At 41.0% G+C, this 26241-nt stretch overlaps 1 protein-coding gene across 1 annotated transcript; it reads left to right on the top strand.

Annotated features, from left to right (window-relative positions):
• Nucleotides 1–793: 793 nt before the first annotated feature.
• On the top strand, nt 794–18828 carry CXHXorf56 (chromosome X CXorf56 homolog). Its single transcript, XM_003774757.4, has 7 exons — nt 794–1024; nt 11683–11800; nt 12886–12927; nt 13519–13657; nt 15529–15618; nt 16980–17072; nt 18169–18828. Exons 1-7 carry the CDS (start codon nt 901–903, stop codon nt 18229–18231), a joined length of 669 nt encoding a protein of 222 aa, XP_003774805.1. The 5' UTR covers nt 794–900; the 3' UTR covers nt 18232–18828.
• The last annotated feature ends 7413 nt before the right edge of the window (nt 18829–26241 follow it).

The following is a 26241-nucleotide window of genomic DNA, read 5'->3' as shown; positions in this document are numbered from 1 at the left end:
GACTAGAGGTGAGAGAGAGCCTGACAGGTTTACAGGGTCCCAGGCTGTATTCTGTAGTCAGGCCTGGGGAATGCTTAGTTCTGTTGCACTCTTTAACTGATCTCGCACCACATTTGGAACAGTCATGTTCTGGATTCCACCTTTTTGGAAGGCCATGGATGAGCTACAAAGTATCCAGAAGAGGGTACCAGGATGATAAAGGACCAAGAGTTCCCACCATATGGGAATCAGTGGGGCACGTTTACCTTGAAGAAGGCTTGTTTGCAAGTATTTGTACTATTTATCAGAAGGGGGAAGAAACTTGCCCTGCGAGGTCCCAGAGGGTTCACGAGGAGGAGACAAGGCTAGAAGTCGAAGACTCGATACTATAAAGTATGTCAGGAACACTGCCCCTCCCCTCTCCCCACTTCTCTGCAAGAACTATCCCAAAAGGAAATGAACTGAGTGAGGAGGGCAGCAGGTTCCCTCTCATTGGATGTTTTCACAGAGACAAGAGAGTGACAGAGGTCGGGGCGCTATATCCCGAAGCCGGGGGACCCGAAGAACTCCTGTAACCGGAACCCCCCGACTGGCAGTTGGGCCGTACCAAGCACCCCTCACAGTTCTGACCCCCAGGCCTACGTAGTAACAGTTCCATCCCCTACCCTCTCTACCCCGTCCTTGCGTTGCCGTGGCAACTGGCACTGTCCAGCGATCAGGGACGCGGCGACAGCGAGGGCCAGTAACGATTTACCGGCCTGACTCTGAGAAGAAATGGGGAAGACTAAGGCAAAGAGTGGGACTGGACAGAACAGCGGGACCGTACGCGTGACGTCATTTCCCCCGACCTTCCGCCTCCCTCACCGGCCTTCCGGCACTCGGGTAGCCAGTGGAAGTTTGGGTAGCGGTATTAACAGAGGAATGCCGAAGGTGGTCTCGCGCTCAGTGGTGTGCTCGGATACCCGAGACCGAGAAGAGTATGATGACGGCGAGAAACCTCTTCATGTCTACTATTGTCTGTGCGGGCAGATGGTGCTGGTCCTAGGTGAGCTACGCCGGTTGGCCGTCGCGGAAAAGGGAAGACACGTGAGGGAGGGAGGAGGACGTCGGGGAGGGGGCCCCGGCAGCCGGCGAGCGAGAGAGCGGCCTCTTCCCTGAGAACCGCTCGCCCACGCGCCCCGCCCGCTCGGAGTAGGCTCCTCCTCCACAGCGCCATAGCCCGCCTTCTCCCGGCTTCTGTGACCCTCCGGCCCCCGTAGCTCTCTCCTCTGCTCGGTGGCCCCCCCCCCCCCCCCCGGAAACGCCGGGCTACGCGGATCTAGAAGGGAAGCACGAATGAATGAAGGAGCGTTGGCTAAGATTTACCGAGTGCCGAGCTCCGGGTTAAGTGCTGGGGAAACAGAACAAACCAGAGGCTTCCTATTCTTTCTAAGACGAGAAGGAATCTCCCAGACTATCCGGTCCAAACCTCTGATTTAATTCCCTCCCGATTTACTGTCAAGGGTCCCCCGGTCCCCCCAGATCCCCAGGTTTTCAATCTTCCGATTGTCGTTTCTGATCAAGAGATCCAAATCTGGGTTTTGATCAAATCTTCTTCCTCTCCTTCCCGTCACTCCACACATCCAGTCTGTTGCCAAATCTTGTCACTTTTACCTTCACAGCGTGTCAGGCCATAAGCAAATATTTATTAAATGATTACATTAAAAAATCAAGCATCCACTAAAACACTGGGTGATGGGTTACAAGTCCAGAGAATTAAAAAGCTCTCCGCCTTCAAAGAACTTACATTCTAAGGTGAAATAGAAAGAAAGTACTTACAAAAACACAGGAAGCAGTTAACTACTGGGTAAGGGAGGAAAGTAGGCACTTAATGCTGGGGGATTTAAAATGAGAATGTGTATGTGAATTCCAGAGGCTAGAAAGATAAGTTGGGCTCTTAGAGTTTGTTATTGGAAGCAATAGGAAGCCACAGGAGGTGTTTGAGGGATTGGGGAACAATAGGTCGGATCTGAGTTTAAGGAAAATGATTTTGGTGGCAGTATGATAGATGGACTGAAGTGGTGAGAGACGAAGGAAGGGAGATCCCCATCATGCCTTCTGAATGGGGACTTTGTCCATGGCACTTTTGCAGGTCAGCATAAGAAATTCAATGGGTTATATATCACTAACAAAATCCAACAGTCAGAGTTACAAAGAGAAATTCCATTTAAAGTAACTACTGATAATATAAAATATTTAGGAATCTATCTGCCAAGGGAAAATCAGAAACTTTATGAGCAAAATCACAGACGACTTTTCACACAAATTAAGTCTGATCTAACCAATTGGAAAAATATTAAATGCTCTTGGATAGGGCGAGCAAATATAATAAAGATGACAATATTACCTAAACTAATCTATTTGTTTAGCGCTATACCAATCAGAGTCCCAAAAAACTATTTTAATGACCTAGAAAAAATAACAACAAAGTTCATATGGAAAAACAAAAGGTCAAGAATTTCAAGGGAATTAATGAAAAAAAAATCAAATGATGGTGGCTTAGCTGTACCAGATCTAAAATTATATTATAGAGCAGCAGTTACCAAAACTATTTGGTATTGGCTAAGGAATAGATTAGTTGATCAGTGGAATAGATTGGGTTCAAGGGATAAAACAGTCAACAAATATAGCAACCTAGTCTTTGACAAACCCAAAGATCCCAGCTTTTGGGATAAGAACTTACTGTTTGATAAAAATTGCTGGGAAAATTGGAAACTAATATGGCAGAAACTAGGCATTGATCCATACTTAACGCCGTACACCAAGATAAGGTCAAAATGGGTTCATGACCTAGGCATAAAGAATGAAATTATTAATAAATTAGAGGAACATAGGATAGTTTACCTCTCAGACCTGTGGAAGGGGAAGGTCTTTATGACCAAAGCAGAACTAGAGATCATTACTGATCACAAAATAGAAAATTTCGATTATACCAAACTGAAAAGTTTTTGTACAAACAAAACTAATGCAGACAAGATTAGAAGGGAAGCAATAAACTGGGAAAATATTTTTACAGTCAAAGGTTCTGATAAAGGCCTCATTTCCAAAATATATAGAGAATTAACTCTAATTTATAAAAAATCAAGCCATTCTCCAATTGAAAAATGGTCAAAGGATATGAACAGACAATTCTCAGATGAAGAAATTGAAACTATTTCTAGTCATATGAAAAGATGCTCCAAGTCATTATTAATCAGAGAAATGCAAATTAAGACAACTCTAAGATACCACTACACACCTGTCAGATTGGCTAAGATGACAGGAAAAAATAATGATGATTGTTGGAGGGGATGCGGGAAAACTGGGACATTGATGCATTGTTGGTGGAGTTGTGAACGAATCCAACCATTTTGGAGAGTAGTTTGGAACTATGCTCAAAAAGTTATCAAACTGTGCATACCCTTTGATCCAGCAGTGTTACTACTGGGATTATATCCCAAAGAGATTATAAAGAAGGGAAAGGGACCTGTATGTGCACGAATGTTTGTGGCAGCCCTTTTTGTAGTGGCTAGAAACTGGAAACTGAATGGATGTCCCTCAGTTGGAGAATGGCTGAATAAATTGTGGTATATGAAAATTATGGAATATTACTGTTCTGTAAGAAATGACCAACAGGATGATTTCAGAAAGGCCTGGAGAGACTTACACGAACTGATGCTGAGTGAAATGAGCAGGACCAGGAGATCATTATATACTTCAACAACAATACTAGATGATGACCAGTTCTGATGGATCAGGCCATCCTCAGCAACGAGATCAACCAAATCATTTCTAATGGAACAGTAATGAACTGAGCTAGCTATGCCCAGAAAAAGAACTCTGGGAGATGACTAAAAACCATTACATTGAATTCCCAATCCCTATATTTATGCACACATGCATTTTTGATCTCCTTCACAAGCTAATTGTACAATAATTCAGAGTCTGATTCTTTTTGTACAGCAAAATAACATTTTGGTCATGTATACTTATTGTGTATCTAAGTTATATTTTAATATATTTAATATCTACTAGTCATCCTGCCATCTAGGGGAGGGGGTGGCGGGGTAAGAGGTGAAAAATTGGAACAAGAGGTTTGGCAATTGTTAATGCTGTAAAGTTACCCATGTATATATCCTGTAAATAAAAGGCTATTAAATTAAAAAAAACAAACAAACAAACAAAAAAAAAAAGAAATTCAATGGGAATTCAGTGGGAATTGGGAGTTTTGTGGAAGCTGGGAAACAACATTGAAAAAGTTTAGCATTGGAGAATATAGCCAATGACCATACACTGAGGTATTGTAAATATTTCATAAAAGAAAAAAAACGACTTTATCTCTGGCGCAAAGATTGTGGGGCACTGCCCCCCCAACCCTCTTGACGTAAAAGGATGACTGTAATTAGGAGACTTCCCTCCTAAAGGAGTCTGGGGGAGAGATGATGAAGTCTTGAATTTGATAGATATATGAGAGAGAGAAGTAATGGGATACAGTATGTGTTTTAGGTGGTAGAAACAACAAGATTTAGTAACTGATTGGATATATGGGGTGTGGTGTGGTGTGTAATTCTAATGTTATAAACCTGACAGTCTAATAATGTCTTTGATAAAAATAGAGCAATTTGGAAAAGAGAAGGGTTTGTGGATAATTGTTTAGTTTTAGGCATGTTGAGTTTCAGTTACCTCTAGGACATCCAGATTGAAATATCCAAAAGGCATTTGGTGATGTGTGTGACTGAAGCTGTGGGGACAGACTGCACCTGGTACTTAAGTGAGTTGATGAATTTCCCAAGATGGAAAATAGAAGAAGAGAAGAGGGCCTTGGACAGAATCTTACAGGGCGCCCACAGTTAGAAGGCCAGCAAAAGAAACTAATAACCAGACAGGTAAGGGGTAGAGGGCAAGAATTATCACACAGGACTCTGAGAGGCGTGAGTATACAGGAGAAGAGAATGGGCCTAAAGACTGAGAAAAGACCACCAGAGTTGGCAATTAAGAGATCTTTGGTGGGCAACCTGGTGGTGAAGTGGACAGAGCACCAGCCCTGAAGTCAGGAGGACCTGAGTTCAAATTTGGCCTCAGACACTAAACACTTCCTAACTGTGTAATCCTGGACAAATCCCTTAACCCCAGTTGCTTCAGCCAAAAAAAAAAAACATTGGTGACTTTGGAGAGAGCATTTTCAGTTGAATGTTGACGTTGGAGGTCAAACAAAATAAAGGGTGAAGAGAGAAAGATTATCGATTATAGACAGTTTTTTTGTAGGAGTTTGCCTGACAAAAGGAGGAGAGAGATAGGAAGATAGCTTGACGGGAGAGGAGTGTATAATAAAGGGTTTTTTAAAAAGGCTGGGGGAGATTTGGGTATATATTTGAAGGTAGTAGGGAAGGAACCACTACATCGGGAGAGGGTGAAGATTTTGGGGAGGCTTGGATATATAGGTATACAAACACTTGGAGAAACAAAGGATAGGACCACAAGGGCCTTGGCAAAGAAAAGGGTCACTTCACGAGATGGTATCAAGCAGTTTTGATAGGATTTGATAGGAGAGGGATTTCACATCAAATGACCTCAGTTTTCTCTGCAAAGAGGCAACATCCTTAGGTGACAGAGAAGGAGGGAAAAGCTTCTTCCCACTCAGGAAGTTCAGGCCCTTATAACTTCCTGCCTAGATTGTTGCAGTAAGCCCCAAATTGATCTTCCCATTGCAGTCCACCCCCTCCACACACACTCAGCTGCCAAAGTGATCTTCCTAAAACACCAGGTTACTCCCTTCAGTAAACTCTAGTGGTTTTGCCTTTTAAAACCCTTCCCAATCTGGTCCCTTCCTACTTTTTCAGTCTTCTTAGGCTTTATTCCCTTCTACCTACTTTGTGATTTAATAGCAAAGGCTCTATTTCTTCACTCAGACTCTCTCTGTTCTACCTTTTCACTGGGTACCCCATATGGATGGAATGATCTCTCTTCTTACCTTGACCTCTTAGTTCTCTGGATTCAATTAGGACTTGGCTCAACTGCTACCTTCTGTAGGAGACTTTTTCTGGTCTTAACAGTTGCTGGATCCTTCCCCTCTTAAGATTACTTTTTATTTTTTAAAGATATACCAAATCAGCCTTTATTTGCAAATTACCTACAGTATGAGTATAAACAGAAAATCTTACAGCAATCAAAATGCTGCTTTCTTGGTCAGTTTCTATTAACAACAGAAACATGTTTATACATATATGTTTAACATAACAATGTTTAACATAGCAATGTTTATACATAGACTCTTAGGTCCGGCCTAAGATTAAGAGTGTAAAAATAAAGTCTCAAATCATTCATATAAACTTGGCAACCATCATTACAATAGTTCACTTAAAATTACTTTAAAAAAATTATTCATTTTAAATAAGTACCAAATGAGAAAAAGTAGGAAAGAACATTTCCATGAAGCAGATTCAATATAATATAGTAAATTACCATTTCAGACTGTTTACTTTTTGTTGGAAAATTACATAATAAATACTAGCCATTATTTTCAAAGCTGACCAGCTTTTTTGTGCTTCCTTCCAAATTTTCTTTTGTTTTCTGCTGTGGATTTTTTATTTTAATTTTCTTCCTCCCACTCTAAAAAAGGTTCCATATATAAAGAAGAATATATATTTACATTTATATCTATACACACACATATATAAGACCATACTATACATATTTTTATTTATCAGTTCTTTCTTTAGAGATGGATAGCATCTTCATAGGTTCAAGTCTTTCCATGGTTTTTTAAAAATCAACTCATCATTTCTTATATCACAGTAGTATTCAATCACAATCCAATATCACAACTTGTTTAGCCATTCCTCAGTTTAAACACGTCTATCACTTTAGCCAATCTGATAGATATAAGATTATGCCTCAGTCGTCTTAATTTGCATTTCTCTAATCAATAATGACTTAGAGCATCTTTTTTTCATATGACTATATATGATTTTGTTTTCTTCATTAAGAAACTGCCTGTTTATATCCTTTGATCATTTGGCAATCGGAGAATGACTCGTATTCTTATGAATTTGACAAAGCTCTTTATAAATCTGAAAAATGAGATGTTTATCTGAGATTTTCTATTGAAGTTTCCTCCCTAGTTTCCTGTTTTCCTTCTAATCTTGGCTACTTTGGTCTTATTTGTATTAGATTATTTTATTATTTATTATTATCTACTTTGAATGCATCTTATACGTGCCTATTTATTTATATGTTGTCTCCTCTATTATATAGGATGCTATAATAGAGAGGAAACTGGCCTTAAAGCCAGGCCATGTGATCCTGAGCAACTGTCAGTGCCTTAGGTTACTTTCTAAGATGATAACTTGCAGAGAAGCTGCTGATCTGAATCAGGAATGGGAATTTCCTCACCTAGGTGTCCTGATGCCAATGAAATCTCAGATCTAGTCCTTATCCCTCCCCGTTAGACTGTGAGCTCCTTGAGGACAGGAGCTCTCTTTTGTCTTTGTATCCCAAGAGCCTGGCACATAGTAGGTGCTTAATAAATATTTGTTAATTGACTGAGTAGAGAGAAAGTGTGAGGTGCTGATTTGACCACAGGCAGAATCCTAGATCTAGAGCTGGAAGTGATCTCAGAGGCCATCTAGTTCACTTCCTAAGGAGTGAATTGTGTGATTTGGTTAAGATCACCTAGGATTCTGGGATGTATCAAAGTCAGGCCCTCAAACTCCAAATCCAGCAGTACTTTTGCCTTTGAATCATTTGACCTTTTCTATTTGCTGATGTATTACTTTGTAAATTCCTTAATTTCTTTCCATCATGAAATTATGTTCCCCATCAGGGTTTCAGGCTCCTCCAAAATGAGGACCAAGTTATTTGCTTGCTTTTTTTATTATAGCTTTTTATTTACAAGATATAAGCCTGGGTAATTTTTCAGCATTGACCGTGCAAAACCTTTTGTTCCAACTTTTCCTTTCCTTCCCCCCACCCCTTCCCCCAGATGGCAGGTAGACCAATACATGTTAAATATATTAAAGTATATTTTAAATACAATATATATATATATATATATATATATCCATACAATTATTTTGCTATTTGCTTGCTTTTTAAATCCCTCTTCTATACCACAACCCTTCAAATATTTGAATTTTAGATACTTCACTGTTAGTCAGAAACACAATTCTGTTCATTTTCCAGTGGTCAGATGATGCTCTATGTACCCAGTTTCTCTAACCAGTCCTCATCTAGATTCAAAGATAATGGTTTTAGATCAGGAGAGGCATCCAGTCCAACCTCCTCATCTATCAGATTGGGAAACTGAGGCACAGGGTAGCGAAGCGATTTGTCCATGGATATGTAGGCATGGTATAGTCTACATCAGAGATAGATAAGTTGGAACAGCTTGTGGGGACCCTTTCACTTTGACAATTCCTGTCATTTCACTTCAGTCCAGACCCTTGTGGTCTGAGCTTCCAGCTGTGAAAAACAAAACAAACAAAAAGGGATAAGATTCAAATCTTGACTCTGACACTTGCTGATTTCCGCTGAATTTGGGCAGGCCCCCTAACCTTAGCTGAAGGCATAGTGAATAGAGAACTGGGTCTGGAGTCAGGAACACATTGAGTTCAAATTCTGCCTTTAACACTTACTAGCTGTGTGATCCTGGGCAAGTCACTTAACCTCTATTTGCCTCAGTTTCCTTGTTTGTAAAATGAAGAGAATAACAGCATCCATTTTTCAGGGTTGTTGTGAGGATTAAATGAGTTTAATATTTGTAAAAAGCACACAGCACAGTACCTGTCACATAGTTGGCAGCACAGAAACCCCTTCCCCTTTCCCCTCCCCGGGCTTCAGTTTCTCTCTTTGTAAAGTGAAGAAGTTAGACTAGATGGCTTCTGAGGTCCCTGCCAGCTCTAGAGCTATTTAAGCCTCTTTAGCCAGCCATCTAATTATATTATCCAGTCCACATCTCTCCATTGTGTCCACAAACAGCACATCAGAGACTTCTTTCAATGCTTTGATCAAATTTAGGCACACTGTCTACTTGTTTCCTTGATCCACCTGTTCGAAGGAGGTTAGTCTGGCATGACTTAATGGTTCTGGTAATTACAACGTTCTACATGCTCTTGAGCTATTTCTTTAGTACTATACAGTTTTGCCAGGAATTCAGATCACACTTAGCAACCTCTCCACTACTCCCCTGTTTGAAAAAATAACATTAGGACATTTCTTTCCAGTCCTTCTTTTTCTTTCCATGCTTTTTCAGAAACTGCCAACATTGGCTCAGTAATTGTGCTTGCCAGCTCTGTAAGTACCCTGAGATGTAGATCGAGCTTGGCGGTTTCAACTTGGGAGACGAGTTTTTGCCATCCCATTCGCTTGTCTTGAAATTTTAACTCGATGTTACCAATTTTTATTTCTGTTTTTAGAAGTCCAAAGAGAAAACTCTGGTAGAGAAAACAGAAACATAATAATAACAGAATAACAATAATAACAGAAATAATTTTTATTTCTGTTAAAATGATCTTCTTTTACCTAAGTCATGATATTCTCCTTTCCTTGATCTTCTTCTTGCCTCCAACATAGTTTCTCAGGCTTATTTTTGGATTTGTTTTTTTAAAACATTTTTTTATAAAATCTACACTTAAACACCAATAAACACAAATGTTTTTCTATGCAAAGAACAAGAAAAAGGATTATCTAGAAATAGTTTCTGTTTCTGGTTTTATAAAAAAATGTGTATTAAATTTAACATGTTACCCTACTACCTGCTTAAGTCTCTGCTTAGGAACTCTCTTTTTTATTTTGTTATTTTTTTGCGTGTGTTATTTTTTGTTGTTATTATTTGTGTTATTTTTAAAATTATCCCCTCATAATCGATAAATAAGCCAAATAATCGGTATATCTCTTCTGTGGATAAACTTAGGTCTTATTCTCTACCTGTAGTGCAGTACTTTTCTTCCAAGAGGTTGGAAGCAGGTTTCTTCATCAGGCTTTTGGAGTTGGGAGCAATCAGAGTTGTGAAGTTTCACAATGTTATTTACCTTTACATCACTACCATTCTTGTCATTATGGAGGCTGTTTCTCTAGGTTTTCCTGCTTCAGACATGCAAGATTTTTCAGGTCTCCCTGGCTCCATTATATTTATAATTTCTCACTCTTCTGTTACATTCAAATAGCACGATTTATTCAACCATTCCATAAGTATTGGGCATCCTCTTTGTTTTCAGTCCTTTACTACATCAAAGCATTTGGGTTGCTATAACTATTTTCATACTCAGTCTTGGACCTCCTTAAGTTAGATACTCAGCAGAGCTTTTCAAATGCCCTCTTTGTTGTCATCAGCATTCATTGTCCACTACAGCCTATTCTGAGCGCTGCACCCCTCCCCAACATTTTTGCAGAATACTGTCGATTTGTGTATTCATCTGCAGTAACTTTCTTTTGCTTTCATCCCCTGTAGGTCTCTGTTTATGTTTTAAGACTTTACTGATGTGTTTATTTTGTTCACATCAAAGAGCCTCCCAAAATACATTTCTCATAAACAGAGATGAGAGTGATTGCCGGCGATAATAAATCCCATTTTTGTAGTTTGCCATCATTGTTAACCCCTTTGAAGGGGTTTAATCTTAATTTTAACATTGTCCATTGTATTTGGTCCAAGTTTTGTTGCCTTTCTTAACTTTCTCTAGTCACTGTGTATAATGTTCTTCCGGTTCTATTTTATTTGCTCTATGTCTCTTCGTGAGAATTCTTTCAAGTTTCTCTGGCTGTTTCCTTATGGTGCAGTAATATACATTTACTGCATACTACTAATACTACTGTTATTACATTTCTTTGCCACCATTTTATTACATCCATCTGCCAATTTTTTTGGTTGCCAAACAGATTTGGTTTTCAACTGTTTTTTTTTATTATAGATAATACTTTGGTATATATTTTTTCATAACAGTTTTCAAGCATCAAGTCTTTTCATCCTTTTATTAACCTCCTTGGCATAGAAAGCCTAGTGATCTGTGGGTCAAGGGGGATGAACAGTTTGGTAAATTTTCTTTGTCTGATTCCAAGCTGTTTTTTAGACTAGTTGGTCCTAGTCGTAGCTCCTCCTGGAGTGAATCATAGTGAGCTGCCTTCCAACACCCCCTCCCCAGCATCGAGTTCTCCGATCTTTTGCACTCGGCCAATTTAAAGAGTGTATATTTTAAAGTTGAAGTTGGTTGGTGAGTTCTTTTGGCATTCCCACTTTGCTCTCTTTGGACAGCTTTCTTTTATTCCTCAGCGGAATTGTTTCTGCTTGTGTTTGTGTTGTTACAGTTACATTCTTGAGAACATCTCATCCTCCGACTTTCCTCTTAGAATTCTGTGCCGCCTACGTAGTTTGGGGCCTCCCTTCTGGCATAGCATTTGTCCCACACTCACACAACACTGTATTAAGCATTGGTAGATAAAAGAATCCTATCAGCTAGTTCCTGTTGAAGTTGCAGGCCAAGAAAACTTCCCCCTGCCCATGTAAACATTTTAGCTAAATAAATATATCAGTGATATCCTTTAAAAACTATATCGCTAAGTGCCAGTGAAAATTAAACATCTCAGATCTTACAACTGATGGAAAGGGGGTGGAAAACAGTGTTACAAGGACCTTCCTCAAGACTTTCCCTTGAGCCATGACCCTCAGTGACCCGTCTCCCTTTCTTTCTTCAGATTGCCAGTTAGAGAAATTACCCATGAGACCTCGGGACCGAGCCCGGGTAATTGATGCAGCCAAACATGCTCACAAGTTCTGTAACACAGAAGAAGAGGAGAGTGTCCATCTCCGGAGGTAAGACACTGCTCTCTATAGGAGAGCTCCTGTGGCGGGGAGGATTAGGGCAGAGAGCATCCTGACAAGTGTGGAAGACTGCCGAGCTGATCCATAGCTTTCTTCTTGCTTTGTGGGCAGTCTCACATTTTTTTAGCCTCGGATGGATCCAAGTAGATGGGTCTCTTTTGATTTGTTATTCCCCAGGCGTGTGGCGATGGTGTTTGTTGCTAACAGTTCTCTGCTCGTTTGTTAGCTTTGGGGGCAGTTGGCTTTATCATTCGAATCCCAAAGAACTGAAAAAGTAGCCATTGCAAAAAAACAGAGGACTGGGTCTGAGAGTAAGAGGAGGCAGTGTAGCATAGTGGGAACAGCACTGGTTCTGGAGGCAGAGGGCGTCTGAGTTCAAATTCCTGCCCGTATGCCCTTGAGTAAGTTCCTTGCCTTCCCTGGACCTCCGTTTCCTCATGTGTCAAATGAAGGGGTTGGGCCAGATAGCCTCTGAGGGTCCTCCCCGCTCGGCTTCTGTCATAGTCATGCCTTATTTGGGAGAATTCTAGTTCATATAATTTGAATTTCTTTGTTGTTTTCATTAGTGTATTCCTTCTTGCATTAATGAAAAGACCTAGAATAAACCACTAATACAATGCAGTGTGTGTGTGTGTGTGTGTGTGTGTGTGTGTGTGTGTGGTGTGAGAGACAGAGACAGAGGGAGGGAGAGAGAGAGAAAGAGAGAGAGAGAGAGAGAGAGAGAGCGCTCTGTGAGAGAGAATGAGAGCGAGACAGCTGGGGTCTAGCAGCTGCTCTCAGAGGGGCTCTGTCCAGTTGCTAAAGAGAAACTGTTTGTGTCAGGAGAGCAAGGTCCAAACTGGCATTCACAAGGGAAGGCCCATGGGAGGCAGCAGCAAAAATCAATTGTAACTCTCTGCAGGTGGCTCGGGAGGTTTAATGACCCAGAGTCACTTGGTCTGTAAAGTGAGCTGGTGTTGAGAGGCCCCCCTGCCATTGGAAGACAGCAGGTGATGTGACTGCAAATGATCAGGGGGGAGCAGGCTGCCACCGGTTGGTCTCTTTCTTCTCTGTGACCTCTTCCTTTGTCTTTGCAGATCTGAAGGAATAGAACGGCAGTTCCGGAAGAAGTGTGCAAAGTGAGTAGTGCCCTTGCATGGCCATCTCCTGCTCCATTCGGGCTTACATTGTCTGTCTGTTTTTGTTCCTTGTTCCATTCTTCTACTTACAACTTTTACTGCCTCCAAATTCTGCTTATTCAAAACATTCGTCCCTTTCCAGTCATGGAAAGGGTACCCGGGAGCAGCAGTGTACCCGTAAAAGGACATTGCCTTTTGGTAGGACCTATTTGTAATCTCTATTAGACTCTAAAAGACCTGTATTTAAATCTCACTTCAGCTACTTGGCAGTCCTCTGAGTCTGGGCAAGGCCCTTCCCCTCCCTGGACATCAGAGTCTTTCTCTGTCCTGAGCTCTTCTCTGGACAAAGAAAGAGTCTCACCTCCAGAGATGGAAAGGGGGTTGGACTCAGTGGCTTTCAAGGTCTCTTCCTGCTCGAGATCGAGCGTCTTAAGGTCCTAGCAAACAAAAGCAGGATTGATTCAAACCTGGGTCCTCTGACTCGAAACCCTCACCATCTCTCTACTCCACCATGGCTGCCTTTTTTTTGTGTGTGTCTCACCACGCTTGGAGAATCAGTGGGGTTGGGATCTGAATCTTTGCTGTTTGCAGGTGTGGCTTGCTGCTCTTTTACCAGCACCAGCAGAAAAATGCTCCAGTGACCTTTATCGTGGATGGAGCAGTTGTCAAGTTTGGACAGGGCTTTGGGAAAACCAACATATACAGTCAAAAACAAGAACCTCCTAAGAAGGTAATTGCTGTCCTGCTGTCCTATAAAGAAAACTACTTTGTAGTGAGCACCGAGACCTAAGGCCCAAATTGCCTGACAAAGCAAAGAGAGGTGAAGCCCAGCTCATTTTTATCTGTCTCTGCTCAGCTTCCCAATGGAACAGCAATGAATGTCCTTTATGGACGTGCCTTTCATTAATGGGGGGAAAGCTTCAGAACACTGATCATTATAAATTTAGTATAAACAATAATCAAAGAAGCATTCAAAGTAAGGAGGAAATCTTTGCTAAAACCCTTAGGACTTAACAAAGTATAGAATACTTTCTTCCTTTCTGTGTCTTGCCTAAGTTCTGCTATTTATAGCTTTCTTGCTTTTTTTTTGCCTTTAAATATATGTGTGTCTATATACATATATAATATATATGTTGAGAGAAGTATATCTATATATCTATATATCTATATTCACACATCTATATCACACACTTGACAGTAAACTATATATAAATGTACAGAGAAAACATTTATATATGTACAAAACATACAGATGTATATATTTGTATATACATAAATGGAGGGAGAAAAAAGAGAGAAAGGAGGGAGGGAGAGACAGACAAAGAGAGTCTGGAGTCAAGTGTGCACAATTCTAGATCTGCTGATTTGATTCTATCTCTTCTTATAGCTCTTTATTTCTCTATCTGCTTTGCATTTATTGTTGTCATGATCATTAAGCTATATATAAATGTACAGACAAAACATTTATATATGTACAAAACATACATCTGTATATATTTATATATACATAAATGAAGGGAGAAAAAAGAGAGAAAGGAGGGAGAGAGAGACAGACAAAGAGAGAGTTTGGAGTCAAGTGTGCACAATTCGAGACCTGCTGATTTGATTCTACATCTCTTCTTTGCATTTATTGTTGTCATCATCATTGTCGTGGTCATCATCATTGTCGTGGTCCTGATTGTCATCATGGTTGTTGTTGACAGCCACTTATAGTTGCATTGCATTATTTGGCTGAAGTGGAGAATGGATCTGTAATTGTGCTGGTATCTAAAATTCCCTGCGTGCTTGCTACCTTTGCTGACATATATTGGTAATTACTGCAGCTTATGGTCTGAGATTATGATTTAGGTTCTTACAGTGGAGCTCCTGGGACAGCGGAGGTTAGATGACTTGGCTAGAATCACTGAGTCAGTATGTGAAAGTAGCAAGACTCAATCTTGGTTCTTCTTGACTCTGAGGCTGACCCTTCTCAATCACCGGAGGTCGCCTTACCGTGAGTGTGCCGTGCTTTATTCAGCCGTTTGCCAGACATTGGTAGACAGGTGGTTCGAACTTTTTGCTCTCGCAGATCAAGTGGCCATGAATATTTTTGTCCACATTAGACCTTTTCTCCTCTTTTAAAGGCCGTTCTTAGGATAAAATTCTAGCCAAGAAACTGAAGGGTTAAAAGGGTTTTCTTTTGCAGTTTGTTATTGTCCTGTTCCTCTGCAGAACGTTTGCAGCAGCCTGCGGTTACTCTAGCAGCATATTAAAATTCTCACAAGCCTGCAGCCCTGCCAATGTTGAATTTTCTTTTCTGTTTCAATCCTATTTACTTTTAAAGTGATTATAAAATGAGATGTGTCCTAAGTCCAACAGCTTTCTAAAACTATAACTTGTAGATCTGTATTGATAAAGGCTTGATTCCAGATGATTCCACCTGGTTTGTTCATCAGTTTTTTAAATCCCTGGTGAAAAAATGATGAAAAGTCAAAGCTTGTAGCTTTTCAAAGTACTGAGTAAGTATGGAGTAAGTATGACCTCTGTCACAAAGAAACACAGGCATCCTGGCCAGCCAGATTGAACTAGACATTGGATTACATCTTCTTCTTGTATTTCTAGGTAATGATGACTAAGCGTACCAAGGACATGGGCAAATTCAGTTCTGTCACTGTCTCCACCATTGATGAAGAAGAGGAGGAGATTGAGGCTGTGAGTGTTCCTTTTCCCAGAGGCATCAAGAAGGGTCCCTGTCTAGGTTCTTCCCGAACATTAGGCTCTAGTGGAACACTGCTCATCTCATTTTGGCTCCACAGCTTAGCAGCTGTCACTTTCCCCCTCTCTGGAACTGAGGTTTTTTTTTTTTTTTTCACTACACAATTCCCTAAACATTCATTGCATTCTTGCTAAGTGGGAGGCACTGGGCGAGGTGTTGGGAGTACAAATGATGAAACCTTGGCTGCTCCCAGTCCTCCAAGAGCTCACTTATCCTGTGCTGGGAATGGGGGGGGGGGGGCGCGCAGAGATAGAATGTGCTCATAAATAAGTGTCATCCAGACTGAGTGTGATTGACTCAAAGAAGGAGGCCAGAGCAGTGCCCTAGGAAAAGGGAGGAGAGAAGCAAGGACCACTGGGAAAGGAGCTTGAGTTGAGCCTCCAGGGAAGAGAAAGTTCTCAATAGATGAGAAGGAAAAAACATGGCCTGCAAGGAGCCCATAAGATCCAAGCAGGAAACAGCTAGCCATTTTGGCTGGATTGGAGAGTATGTGAAGGAAAGGCAGGTCAAATCAGACAAGCAAGGGAAGCTGGAATCAAAATGTGAAAGGCCTTCGGTGCCAGGCAGAAAACTTTATATTTTATCCTCTAGGCAATAGGAAATTTCCTGAGCAGGAGCAGCCCAGAGCTGTCAATATGAAGCTGAAGCTCAGGGAAGAGATTGGGGAATCATTTGCTGTTGAGGACCACGCTAAGTATGGAAACCCAGAGAGCCTGTAAAAAAGTCAGAGGTGATTGCACCAATGGGACAGGGCGGTTCTGACCTTTTTACAGGCTCTCTGGGTTTCCACACTTGGCGTGATCCTCCACAATTTGCATAGATCAGACAGAACCTATGGGGGGAAGAGAAGAAAAGAAAGAAGAAAAGAGATGAGACTTCAAAGCTTTCCAATTGAAGGCTCATCCCTGATAAAATTAGAGTTGGATCATGTCCTTCTTTCAAGGTCAAGTCTTTCCATTTTAGAAAGCTTTTTCTCTCCCAACTGGTCCGGCACTATTAGTAGCAACAGTTGTCTTTATGGTATTTTAACATGAGCTGCTCACTGGAAAATGCATTGGCTGTTATTTTGCCAATGGGTGAAGTTGAAACCTGAACTCTTGGGATTATTGGAAAGATGAGCTGGAGAAGCTTGGGGTTTGGGTTGGTTTTTTTTTTTTTTTCATCTTTCCTGGGTGATGGCCAAACTCCTGCTGTTCAGCATGGTGATCTTATTGCACAGGTGACATTTGCAGCCCCTTCTGGTCTGGGTATCACTGTTGAAAGTCCAGTGATGGTTTGTTGAATTGTTTTCTGCCAGAGAGAAATTGCTGATTCATATGCACAGAACGCCAAAGTGATTGAAAAACAGCTGGAGCGGAAAGGCATGAGCAAGAGACGGCTTCAGGAGCTGGTGAGTGACGCTGCCCGTGGGCACACGACAGCTTCCCCGGCAGAAGAGAGAAAAATTGTCATTGGGGGAAGGAACCCAGGAAGGCAGCCGGTTGCTCAACAATCGATCAACAAGAGTTTAGCAAGCACATGCTCTGGGTCAGACACTGTGCTAAGTGTTGGGGCTACACATAAAAAAAAGGCAGAAGCAATGGCTGCCCTCAGAATGCTTACAATCTAAGTCACTCGTCCAGTTTATCATCAGGCCTCATGACTGTCGGGCTGTAAACTCTACAGCTGTGAACATAGGTCCTGCCTCGTGTGTGGGAACTCTTGGCAGAACTTATTTTCACCTGCTGAGTAGATCGGGGACACTCTATTCTCTCTTCACACCTTCAGACACTGGCCCTTCTAGGTGTGGTGGGGTCTATTTCTTACACTGTGATTCACAACTCCATATGGGGTCTCATAGCTGAATGTGGCCGTTGGGCGTGGAATTATGATTTCTTTTCAGTAAATGTTTGATTTGTATGGCTATTTTATATACCTGGGATCACAGAGAAATTTTTTTGGCAAAAAGAGATCCCGAGTAGAGAAAGTTTAAGAAGCTCCAGACCGGGGCTTCTTGCCCATTTTTGTCCCTATTGGGAGTCAATCTGACAAAACCTGAGGCCTCCTTCTCAGAAGATGGTCTTTCTATGCAGCCAATCAAATATATTAGGTTCCAAAGGAAACTGATTATATTGAAATATGTTTTATTTTGTTTTTTCAAAATTTCTCCCCAAAAGCCAATTTCCCAGACGCCAGGTTAAGAATGCGGTCTATCTGGTCTAGACAGACTGTAGACTGGCTTCTTGGAGTATTCATTTCTGGAATCTGATATTCTTCTGCTTTGGGTTTGGGACTAGAGAAAACCAGATGCCCTTTCGGGGTCTCATCAAAAGTTCAGTCAGCCTGTCAGTCACTGACTCTGGTGAGCCATTGGCCGTACCAGCAGAGCATGCTTGTGGCAGTGAGCTAGAACTTCAGGACAGCGTTTAGGGAGGCTAGAGAAAGAAGGGGATAAAAGAACTCCTTCTAGATCGTGTTTCACAACATGCACTCCTCATTCTCTCTAGGCTGAGCTAGAAGCAAAGAAAGCCAAGATGAAAGGGACCTTGATTGACAACCAATTCAAATGATGGCACACCTCGCTTGGGGACAGTCACAAACATCCGGGATGTGGTCCCCGCCATGACCCTCAAAAAAAAAATGGATCCTGGTCTCTAAAATCCAGAGTTCTCTCTGCCTTCCTCTCTGTGCTCTCGTAGGTAGTCTAACAATACTAATCCTATCCTAGAGAAGAATTTCTAACATCTTGCTCTGCTTGTTTTTCTAGACCTTATTTTTTTTGTTCAGTGGGTGTTTTACTTACATTTCTCGTCTGGTGTTGTGGGAATAGAGAACAATGTTTGAATTTTTTTTTTCTTTGAACATAATCATTTTTCTTTTCTTCCTTTGAACTTAATTCAAAATAAAAGTCTTTGGAAAAACTCTTTGATGTGTCATGAGGTAAAGCCAGCTAAATCACAGTTAAAGTTGTAACCAGTTGTAACAAGTCTGTGGCCCCGATGCTTTCACTGTTTGTACATGGGAGACTTTGGTCCCTTTCTGAACGGGAACAAAGAAAAACTAGACTCTAGAACTCACCAGCTCTTTCACCAGAGGTGTTAAAATCACAGGTGATCCATTCAACCACATGGTCTAGGAAACAGAAGCTGTCCAAGTGACGGATCTAAGAAGGGGAGGCATGTACCCCAGTGTTCCCCAATCTTTTCAAGTATGAGAACCCTTATATTTTTGTGGACCTTCCAAACCCTGCCCTGACCACACATGATAGCACTTTGTCTGGAAACTGAATGGATGCCCATCAGTTGGAGAATGGATGAATAAATTGTGGTCTATGAATATTATGGAATATTATTGTTCTGTAAGAAATGACCAACAGGATGATTTCAGAAAGGCCTGGAGAGACTTACACGAACTGATGCTGAGTGAAATGAGCAGGACCAGGAGATCATTATATACTTCAACAACAATACTATATGATGACCAGTTCTGATGGACCAGGCCATCCTCAGCAACGAGATCAACCAAATCATTTCTAATGGAGCAGTAATGAACTGAACTAGCTATGCCCAGAAAAAGAACTCTGGGAGATGACTAAAAACCATTACATTGAATTCCCAATCCCTATATTTATGCCCACCTGCATTTTTGATTTCCTTCACAAGCTAATTGTACAATATTTCAGAGTCTGATTCTTTTTGTACAGCAAAATAACGGTTTGGTCATGTATACTTATTGTGTATCTAATTTATATTTTAATATATTTAACATCTACTGGTCATCCTGTCATCTGGGGGAGGGGGGGGGGGGGTAAGAGGTGAAAAATTGGAACAAGAGGTTTGGCAATTGTTAATGCTGTAAAGTTACCCATGCATATATCCTGTAAATAAAAGGCTATTAAATAAAAAAAAAAAAAGATAGCAGTTTGTACAAAATAGTGCAATGACAATGATAAAAATTAAAAAGTGTACAAAAAAGTACTTTGTTTGAACCCATATCTCCGAAAGCAGGGGTCCTCAAATTTTTTAAATAGGGGGCCAGTTCACTGTCCCTCAGACTGTTGGAGGGCTGGACTATAGTAAAAACAAAAACTTTGTTTTGTGGGCCTTTAAATAAAGAAACTTCATAGCCCTGGGTGAGGGGGATAATCATCCTCAGCTGCCGCATCTGGCCCGGGCCTGAGTTTGAGGACCCCTGTCCAAGAGGTTCAGGAAATCTTAAACCTTTTTAACTTGCTGTGTACTATAGTACCTGCTGGTTGGGAGGCTAATGAGAAAAAACTACTAAGAATTCAATAATACTCTTTAATAAATTTGTTTCAGATTCGAAAGGTACACGGGAATAGCTTTTTCTACATAAAGCACAATTCAGAAGAACGCATTTATTAAGTAATTAACGTGTCTCAATGCACTGTGCTCAACACAGGAATAGATTTACAATATATACACCTGGAATACGGAGATGTGTCAGCTGAGACTTTGAGGTCGGCTCTCTAGTAATTATGTCATACTGCCTCTTTTGTATCTATTGCTGTTGATCAATCATTTGCAGTCATGTCTATGACTCCATTTGGGGTTTTCTTGGCAGAGATACTGGAGCAGTTGGCCATTTCCTTCTCCAGCTCATTTTACAGATGAGGAAACTGAGGCAAACAGGATGAAGTGACTTATCCAGTCAAAGCTAGTAAGTGTCTGAGACCACACATGGACTCAGGAAGATGAATCTTCCCCACTCCAGTGCTGGCACTGGATGTATTGTGTCCCAGAATCAATACTTTAAAATTGTGGCGCTGGAAAAGACGTCTGAGAGTCCTTTGGACTGATTAATCGGTCAATACTTGGAAATTAATTCAGACTATTCATTGGGAGTTCACATACTGAAGGTGACACCTAAGCACTTTGACCATATAATGAAAAGATGGCACTCATTGGAAAAGACCCTGATCTTGGGAGAGACGGAAAGCAAGGGGACAGCGGAGAGGGAGATAGATGGTGTCACAGGAGCAGCAAACATGAGCTCGGACAAACTTCCAGAGAAAGACCCAGCGTGTCGTTGTCCATAACCCTTGTGCCGTGAGTCCCAGGGAGTTGGACCTGATCGAACAACAACGACAGTAACGACATCTGAGGTTCAGGGATGCTATGTACCTTATTTGTGGTAAATGTCAGAGGCAGGGCCCAAAGCCAGACCTTTCCTGACTCCAAGTCCAGCTACCTACTATGGGCAATGCAGTGAGCAGAGAAGAGGGAGTTTCTTCTCCATCCGCAATGTGATGGGTCTGAGTATTAAAGTATTAAAGGCAGGGGGTACCTCATAGCCCAATGGCTCTAGATCTGGCTTCAGATCCTCCATTTACACTTACTTGTTCCTTGTGGGCCCCACCCTGAACAGAGACACCTGCCCTCTTGTTCCCAGCCACGATAGAATAGGCAACGGGCTGAGGTTGGATTGGAGTTTTCGCCTGCTTTCCCTTTCTTGGCCACTGGCCATTAGGGAGGGGGGTCTAGCTCTTGCTGCACACAGAAGTTCTTTGTGACTTGAGGGAGGGAGGTGGAGGCTCAGCCCTTTGCGCTGCAGTTTCCTTTCCTCAACCCACCTCAGACACTGCCTAGAAACTCAGTGCAGCTGAAAAGCCTCAAGACATTATGATTCTAAGGAAGTTCAGTCAACCAATAAACATTTATTAAGAGCCTACTACGTGCTGGGCCCTGGGAATACAAAGACAGAAAATGTTCCATGCTCTAAAGGACCTTACATTCTAACAGGAGAGATACTATGAACATAAATATGTAATAAATATAAAATAAATAAAAAACATACATATATTATATATATATGTATATAATATATATATATAATATATGTAAATATATACATATATAAATTTGTTAAAAATATATAAGGATAGGGACTTAATCTATGATTTCATTTGTACAGGGATGTTTCAGGAGAGAAAAATCCCTTTACCAATGCAGATCAGCACCTTCTCTGTGATGGAGAGTCTCAGAGAGTTATCTACAGGTAAAACAATCTGTCTGGGGTCATACAGCCCCATACTTGAACCTAGAACTTTCTGACTTGAGCCTAGCTCTCTATCAACTCGATGCTTCGTTGCCTCTGGAATATACTCGAAATAGATGCAAAATCAATAGACATATCTCCAGTGTGTATTTTGTGCTGAGCACTGTGGTCAGCACTAAGTTTGTAAAGAAAGGCAAAACCAAAGTCATTTAGGGGCAGAGGCCCCAGTGGCTGCAGGAAGGGGTGGCGATGTCAGGGTCATTCTCCTAGGGCAGGTGGTATTCAGGCTGAGTTTTGCAGGAAACTGAGAACTCTAAAAGGCTCGGGAGGAGAGAAAGGGCATTTCAGGAATAAGAGCCTGCAAAGACATCTAGAGGTAAACATGCTTCCCTGGAAAGGTTCATCAAATCCCCTAGATGTTATGGGCCAGAACTCTGATTTGAAACAAAGGGTTCTTACAAGGTACTAAGTCAGTGGAATTGATAGAGACAATAGTTATCTGATTTAGCATGGTTCACTATGATTGATTTACTCCTACAAGGAGGTGTTATGGGCCGGAACTTGAAACAAGGTACTAAGAAATTAGGGTGAGTACAAAAATAGACAAGGAAATCTTGTTAAGGGCTGAAAGTCATATTTCAGCTAAAATGGGACAAATGTTTAGAAAAGAGATTTCTCTCCCGAAAGGAACATGTGTCGAAAGCTTGGTCAGACTGATAAAAAAAAGTCAAGGTTTGATTGTAACTTGGGAGCAGATCATTGAACTTTTAGAAACAGTACAGTACACATCTCCTTGGTTCTCTAAGGAAAAAGAATTGATCCAAATGAGTAGAAATTAATAAGAGAGCAACTATGCCAATACTACAATGATTATGGACCAGACTCAATTTCCAAAGAAACACTTTATACATATAATTTAATACAACTGGCTTTAGGAAATTATATAAGTTATAGAATAAGAAAAAAAGAAGAAAGAGCAGGAGGGGGAGGATCCAGATAAACTAGGTGAAAAGGATGAAGAATGACACAAGAAAGGAGTTAAGTACAATTCTGAGTGTGGTTCTTCACAGCATTCCCCATCTCATGACCCTCCCCCCTCAATTAACCCTTCATGGGTGGAGGGAGAAGGAGAGGCAGCACCACCTATGAAGCAGCCTATGACAAGATTACGAAAGGCACTGGTTAAGGCAAAACATGAAGGACAGGAATAGCTGATTTAAAAATAAATGCATACTCTGTGATTGAAGAGCTTGACTCTTCAGGTCAACAGAGGAGAAGATACAGTCCTTTTGATCTGGAAAAAATTAAGGATTTGAAAAAGTGTTGCACTCTTTATGGGGCTACATCATCTTATGTTAAGATGGCTTATGAAATTTTAACCCCTAGTGACTGGAAATCCATAGCAAGGAGATGTTTCGAACCTGGACAAAACTTGTGGCTTTCATAGTATAGTGAATTATGCAGGATACAAGCCCAATGCAATAGGCAAACTGGAGTTAGTACTCCAATCACCTTCGACCAACTACCAGGTGAAGGTCAGAATGAAGACAATTCAGCACAGACTAATTACCCCATAGCAGCATATGAGCAAATTGCTGCTGCTGCTGCAATCAAAGCTTGGGGTTCCCTCCCAGGAAAAGATCGAGAGGAAGCCTTCACAAAAATAGAGCAAGGTCTCAATGAACCTTTTGCTGATTTTGTGGGATGTCTGCAGACAGCTGTCACAAGAACCATTAGAGAAAATACAGCTACAGAAATAATGATCAGACAACTGGCTAAGGAAAGTGCTAATGAGCTTTGCAGAAGAATTATATGGGGACTACACAAAGATGTTCCTTTAGAGGAGATCATAAGATTCTGTGCCACAGTGGGACCCAGACCATGATGACGAACAAAGGAAGACAGAGTCCCTCTTCACAAGGGACTTCTAGAGAGACTCGTCAATGTTTTCAGTGTGGAAAAATAGGACATCTGAGAGCTCAATGTAGGCAAAGAGAGTGAGAGGATAGGGTGAGAGAATAAGACCTAAAACTCTGTGTCCAAAATGCAACTGAGGTTTCCACTGGGCCTCAGAATGTATAGATTGACTCAGGGAAATGAGAGGCGGGGCCCAGATCCAAAACCTCAAACAAAAAACAGATGGAGCCGAGGTTACACCCAGAGTGTCTTTACAACAGGGGTCCTCAAACTACGGCCGCGGGCCAGATGTACCAGCTGAGGACGTTTATCCCCCTCACCCAGGGCTACGAAGTTTCTTTATTTAAAGGCCCACAAAACAAAGTTTTTGTTTTTACTATAGTCTGGCCCTTCAACAGTCTGAGGGAGAGTGAACTGGCCCCCTATTTTAAAAATCTGATGACCCCTGCTTTAGAGGTTCAGGGCTCTGATGTGATATATCAGCCAAAAAGCAGATAGCAGAAAGAGATTACAATTGGAGAGAACGTAGGCTTTTTTAACCCAAGAGAAGGGTAGTGTCCAGTGCAAGCAGCTCCAACATAATCTCCAGATGATGTGGAGAAATCTAGAAAGTGGCAAATACAAGGGACTAGATAGGTTAACTGCTTGGGAGAAGGGGTTTGCTTGTATCTCTACAAATGGAGAAGAAATCAGATAGGTGCCAGTGAGCACCTGGAGAAAAACAGGAAAAGAGAAAAACCTTGAAACAAAGGAGAAGACCTAAAGAAAGAGCATGGCTGATAATGAGACTGTTAAAGAACTTTAAAACCAACAGGAATCATTGGATTCCCTGAGATGAAAAATTGTTGATAAAGACAGTTGCAGGACTTGAAAACCATCAGGAATCATTGGACTCCCTAACACATAATAAGACTATCACAAGACTTCAAAACTTTCAAGAATTATTGGATTCCTTGCACATGAATTAATGGACAATAGATTCCTTTGGGACTATTTCTAGGACTTATGGACATGTATAATTCCTCGTGTTGATTCATGTTATTTGTTACATCACTACTAGCTTGTGTTATATTGCTAGGTGCTTATGTAATTTATGTAATTATGTGTAATACCTCCCAAATTGATGGATTTATGTATACTGTTTCAAGTAAGCCCTTTCAGAAACCTGCTAATCTGATTTGATTTCCCATTTTCTTTGGTGTTTTCATCTCCTTTCCTGAGACGTCAGGGAGGGCATGATCACCTCCTTTTATGGTGTTTTCACCCCTTTTTTGAGCAGTCAGGGAAGGCATGATCATCTTCTTTTTGGGGGTTCTCACCTCCTTAAGAAGTCAGGGAGGTCATGACCAGTTATGTTCTAAAAAAAAAAAAAAAAAAAAAAAAGAAAGCAGGAGATGTTATGGGCCAGAACGTGAAACAAGGTGCTAATTTAGCATGGTTCAGTATGACTGATTTAATCCTATAAGGAGATGTTATGGGTCAGAGCTTGAAACAAGGGACTAAGTGGAATTGAGGAGACAATGGTTAAATCTAGTTTAGCATTGATTTAATCCTGCAACAAATAATGGTTTCCTAGTGATATGATTGGTGCATACTCAGTGTGGGGCATCTAAGCTAGAAGCTGTCAGGGCCAGAAAAGACAAGCCCACTAGAAGCTCTTGGAGGCCGAGACAGATTCATTCCATCGCCCACCTTTGTGGTGGCTGGAGGCTGAAGCACATGGAACCAAGGAGAGAGATGGGCCTCTAAGAAAGTTAACCGGTCCCCAGGAAAAGAGACAAGACTTTGAAGGAGACAATAAAGGATTTGGACTTTAACCCCTGGCTATACTTGTGGAGATTACTGAACTGAAAGGAAGCCTGCTCCCAGAGACCCCAAGAAAACCTCAACAGAGAATATTACATTTTAGACAGAATATTACACCTAGACAGCTAGGTTCATCAAAGAATTTTGTTCTCATTAGACATGGGACACAGACCTCATTAGACAGCTAGGTGATGAATTGGGTTTTGGGGGGGTTGTGTTTTTGGGGGTGTCAAATTTTTTTATTTTAAACTTAAATACAAAATGAGAAAAGAAAAAGAAAACCATTGTCATGTACACAGCAGACCCTAAGAGAGGATTCAATATAAACCAATAAATTTCCATTTCAAGAAAACCTAATATTAAATATCATATATTGTTTTTAAAGCTGCCCAGCTTTTTGCAGCTTCCTTGTTGGTTTTCTTCTCTGCTGTGCACTTTTTACTTTATATTTTCTCCTCCCTCTTCGTCATACTTTCTAAAGAAAGCTACAATTACACATATATGTAAGATCATACTATGCTTATTTCCACTGCCCTTTGTTTCCCTGAAGGTAGATAGCATCTTCCTTTATAAGTCTAAGTCTTTCCATGGTTTTCTAAGTCAACCAGCTCATCATTTCCTATACTAAAGCAATATTCCAACCCAGTCACATTCTCTCTACAAGATGGTCTGCGAAAGTTTCTTCCCCTTCAGTTTTCTGCATTGCTTCTATTCTTGGCTACATAGGTTTCATTTATACGAAAAACTGAATTTAAAATCATCAAAATTATATTTTTACATTTATTATGTATTATAATAATACACTAATATATAATGTAATATATAATTAAAAATTATAA

This window comes from Sarcophilus harrisii, chromosome X, assembly GCF_902635505.1.
Source record: "Sarcophilus harrisii chromosome X, mSarHar1.11, whole genome shotgun sequence".
Taxonomy (NCBI): Eukaryota; Metazoa; Chordata; class Mammalia; order Dasyuromorphia; family Dasyuridae; genus Sarcophilus; species Sarcophilus harrisii.
Note: the sequence above shows the minus strand (reverse complement) of the source record. Positions and strands in the feature narration are given on the sequence as shown.

Bases quoted from the DNA above. Each gene is read 5' to 3' on its own strand.
- CXHXorf56 (XM_003774757.4), top strand. From the start codon at position 901: ATGCCGAAGGTGGTCTCGCGCTCAGTGGTGTGCTCGGATACCCGAGAC. The intron at 15,619-16,979 runs GTGAGTGTTCCT...GTTTTCTGCCAG, and splicing joins AAGAGGAGGAGATTGAGGCT to AGAGAAATTGCTGATTCATA. The intron at 17,073-18,168 runs GTGAGTGACGCT...CATTCTCTCTAG, and splicing joins AGAGACGGCTTCAGGAGCTG to GCTGAGCTAGAAGCAAAGAA.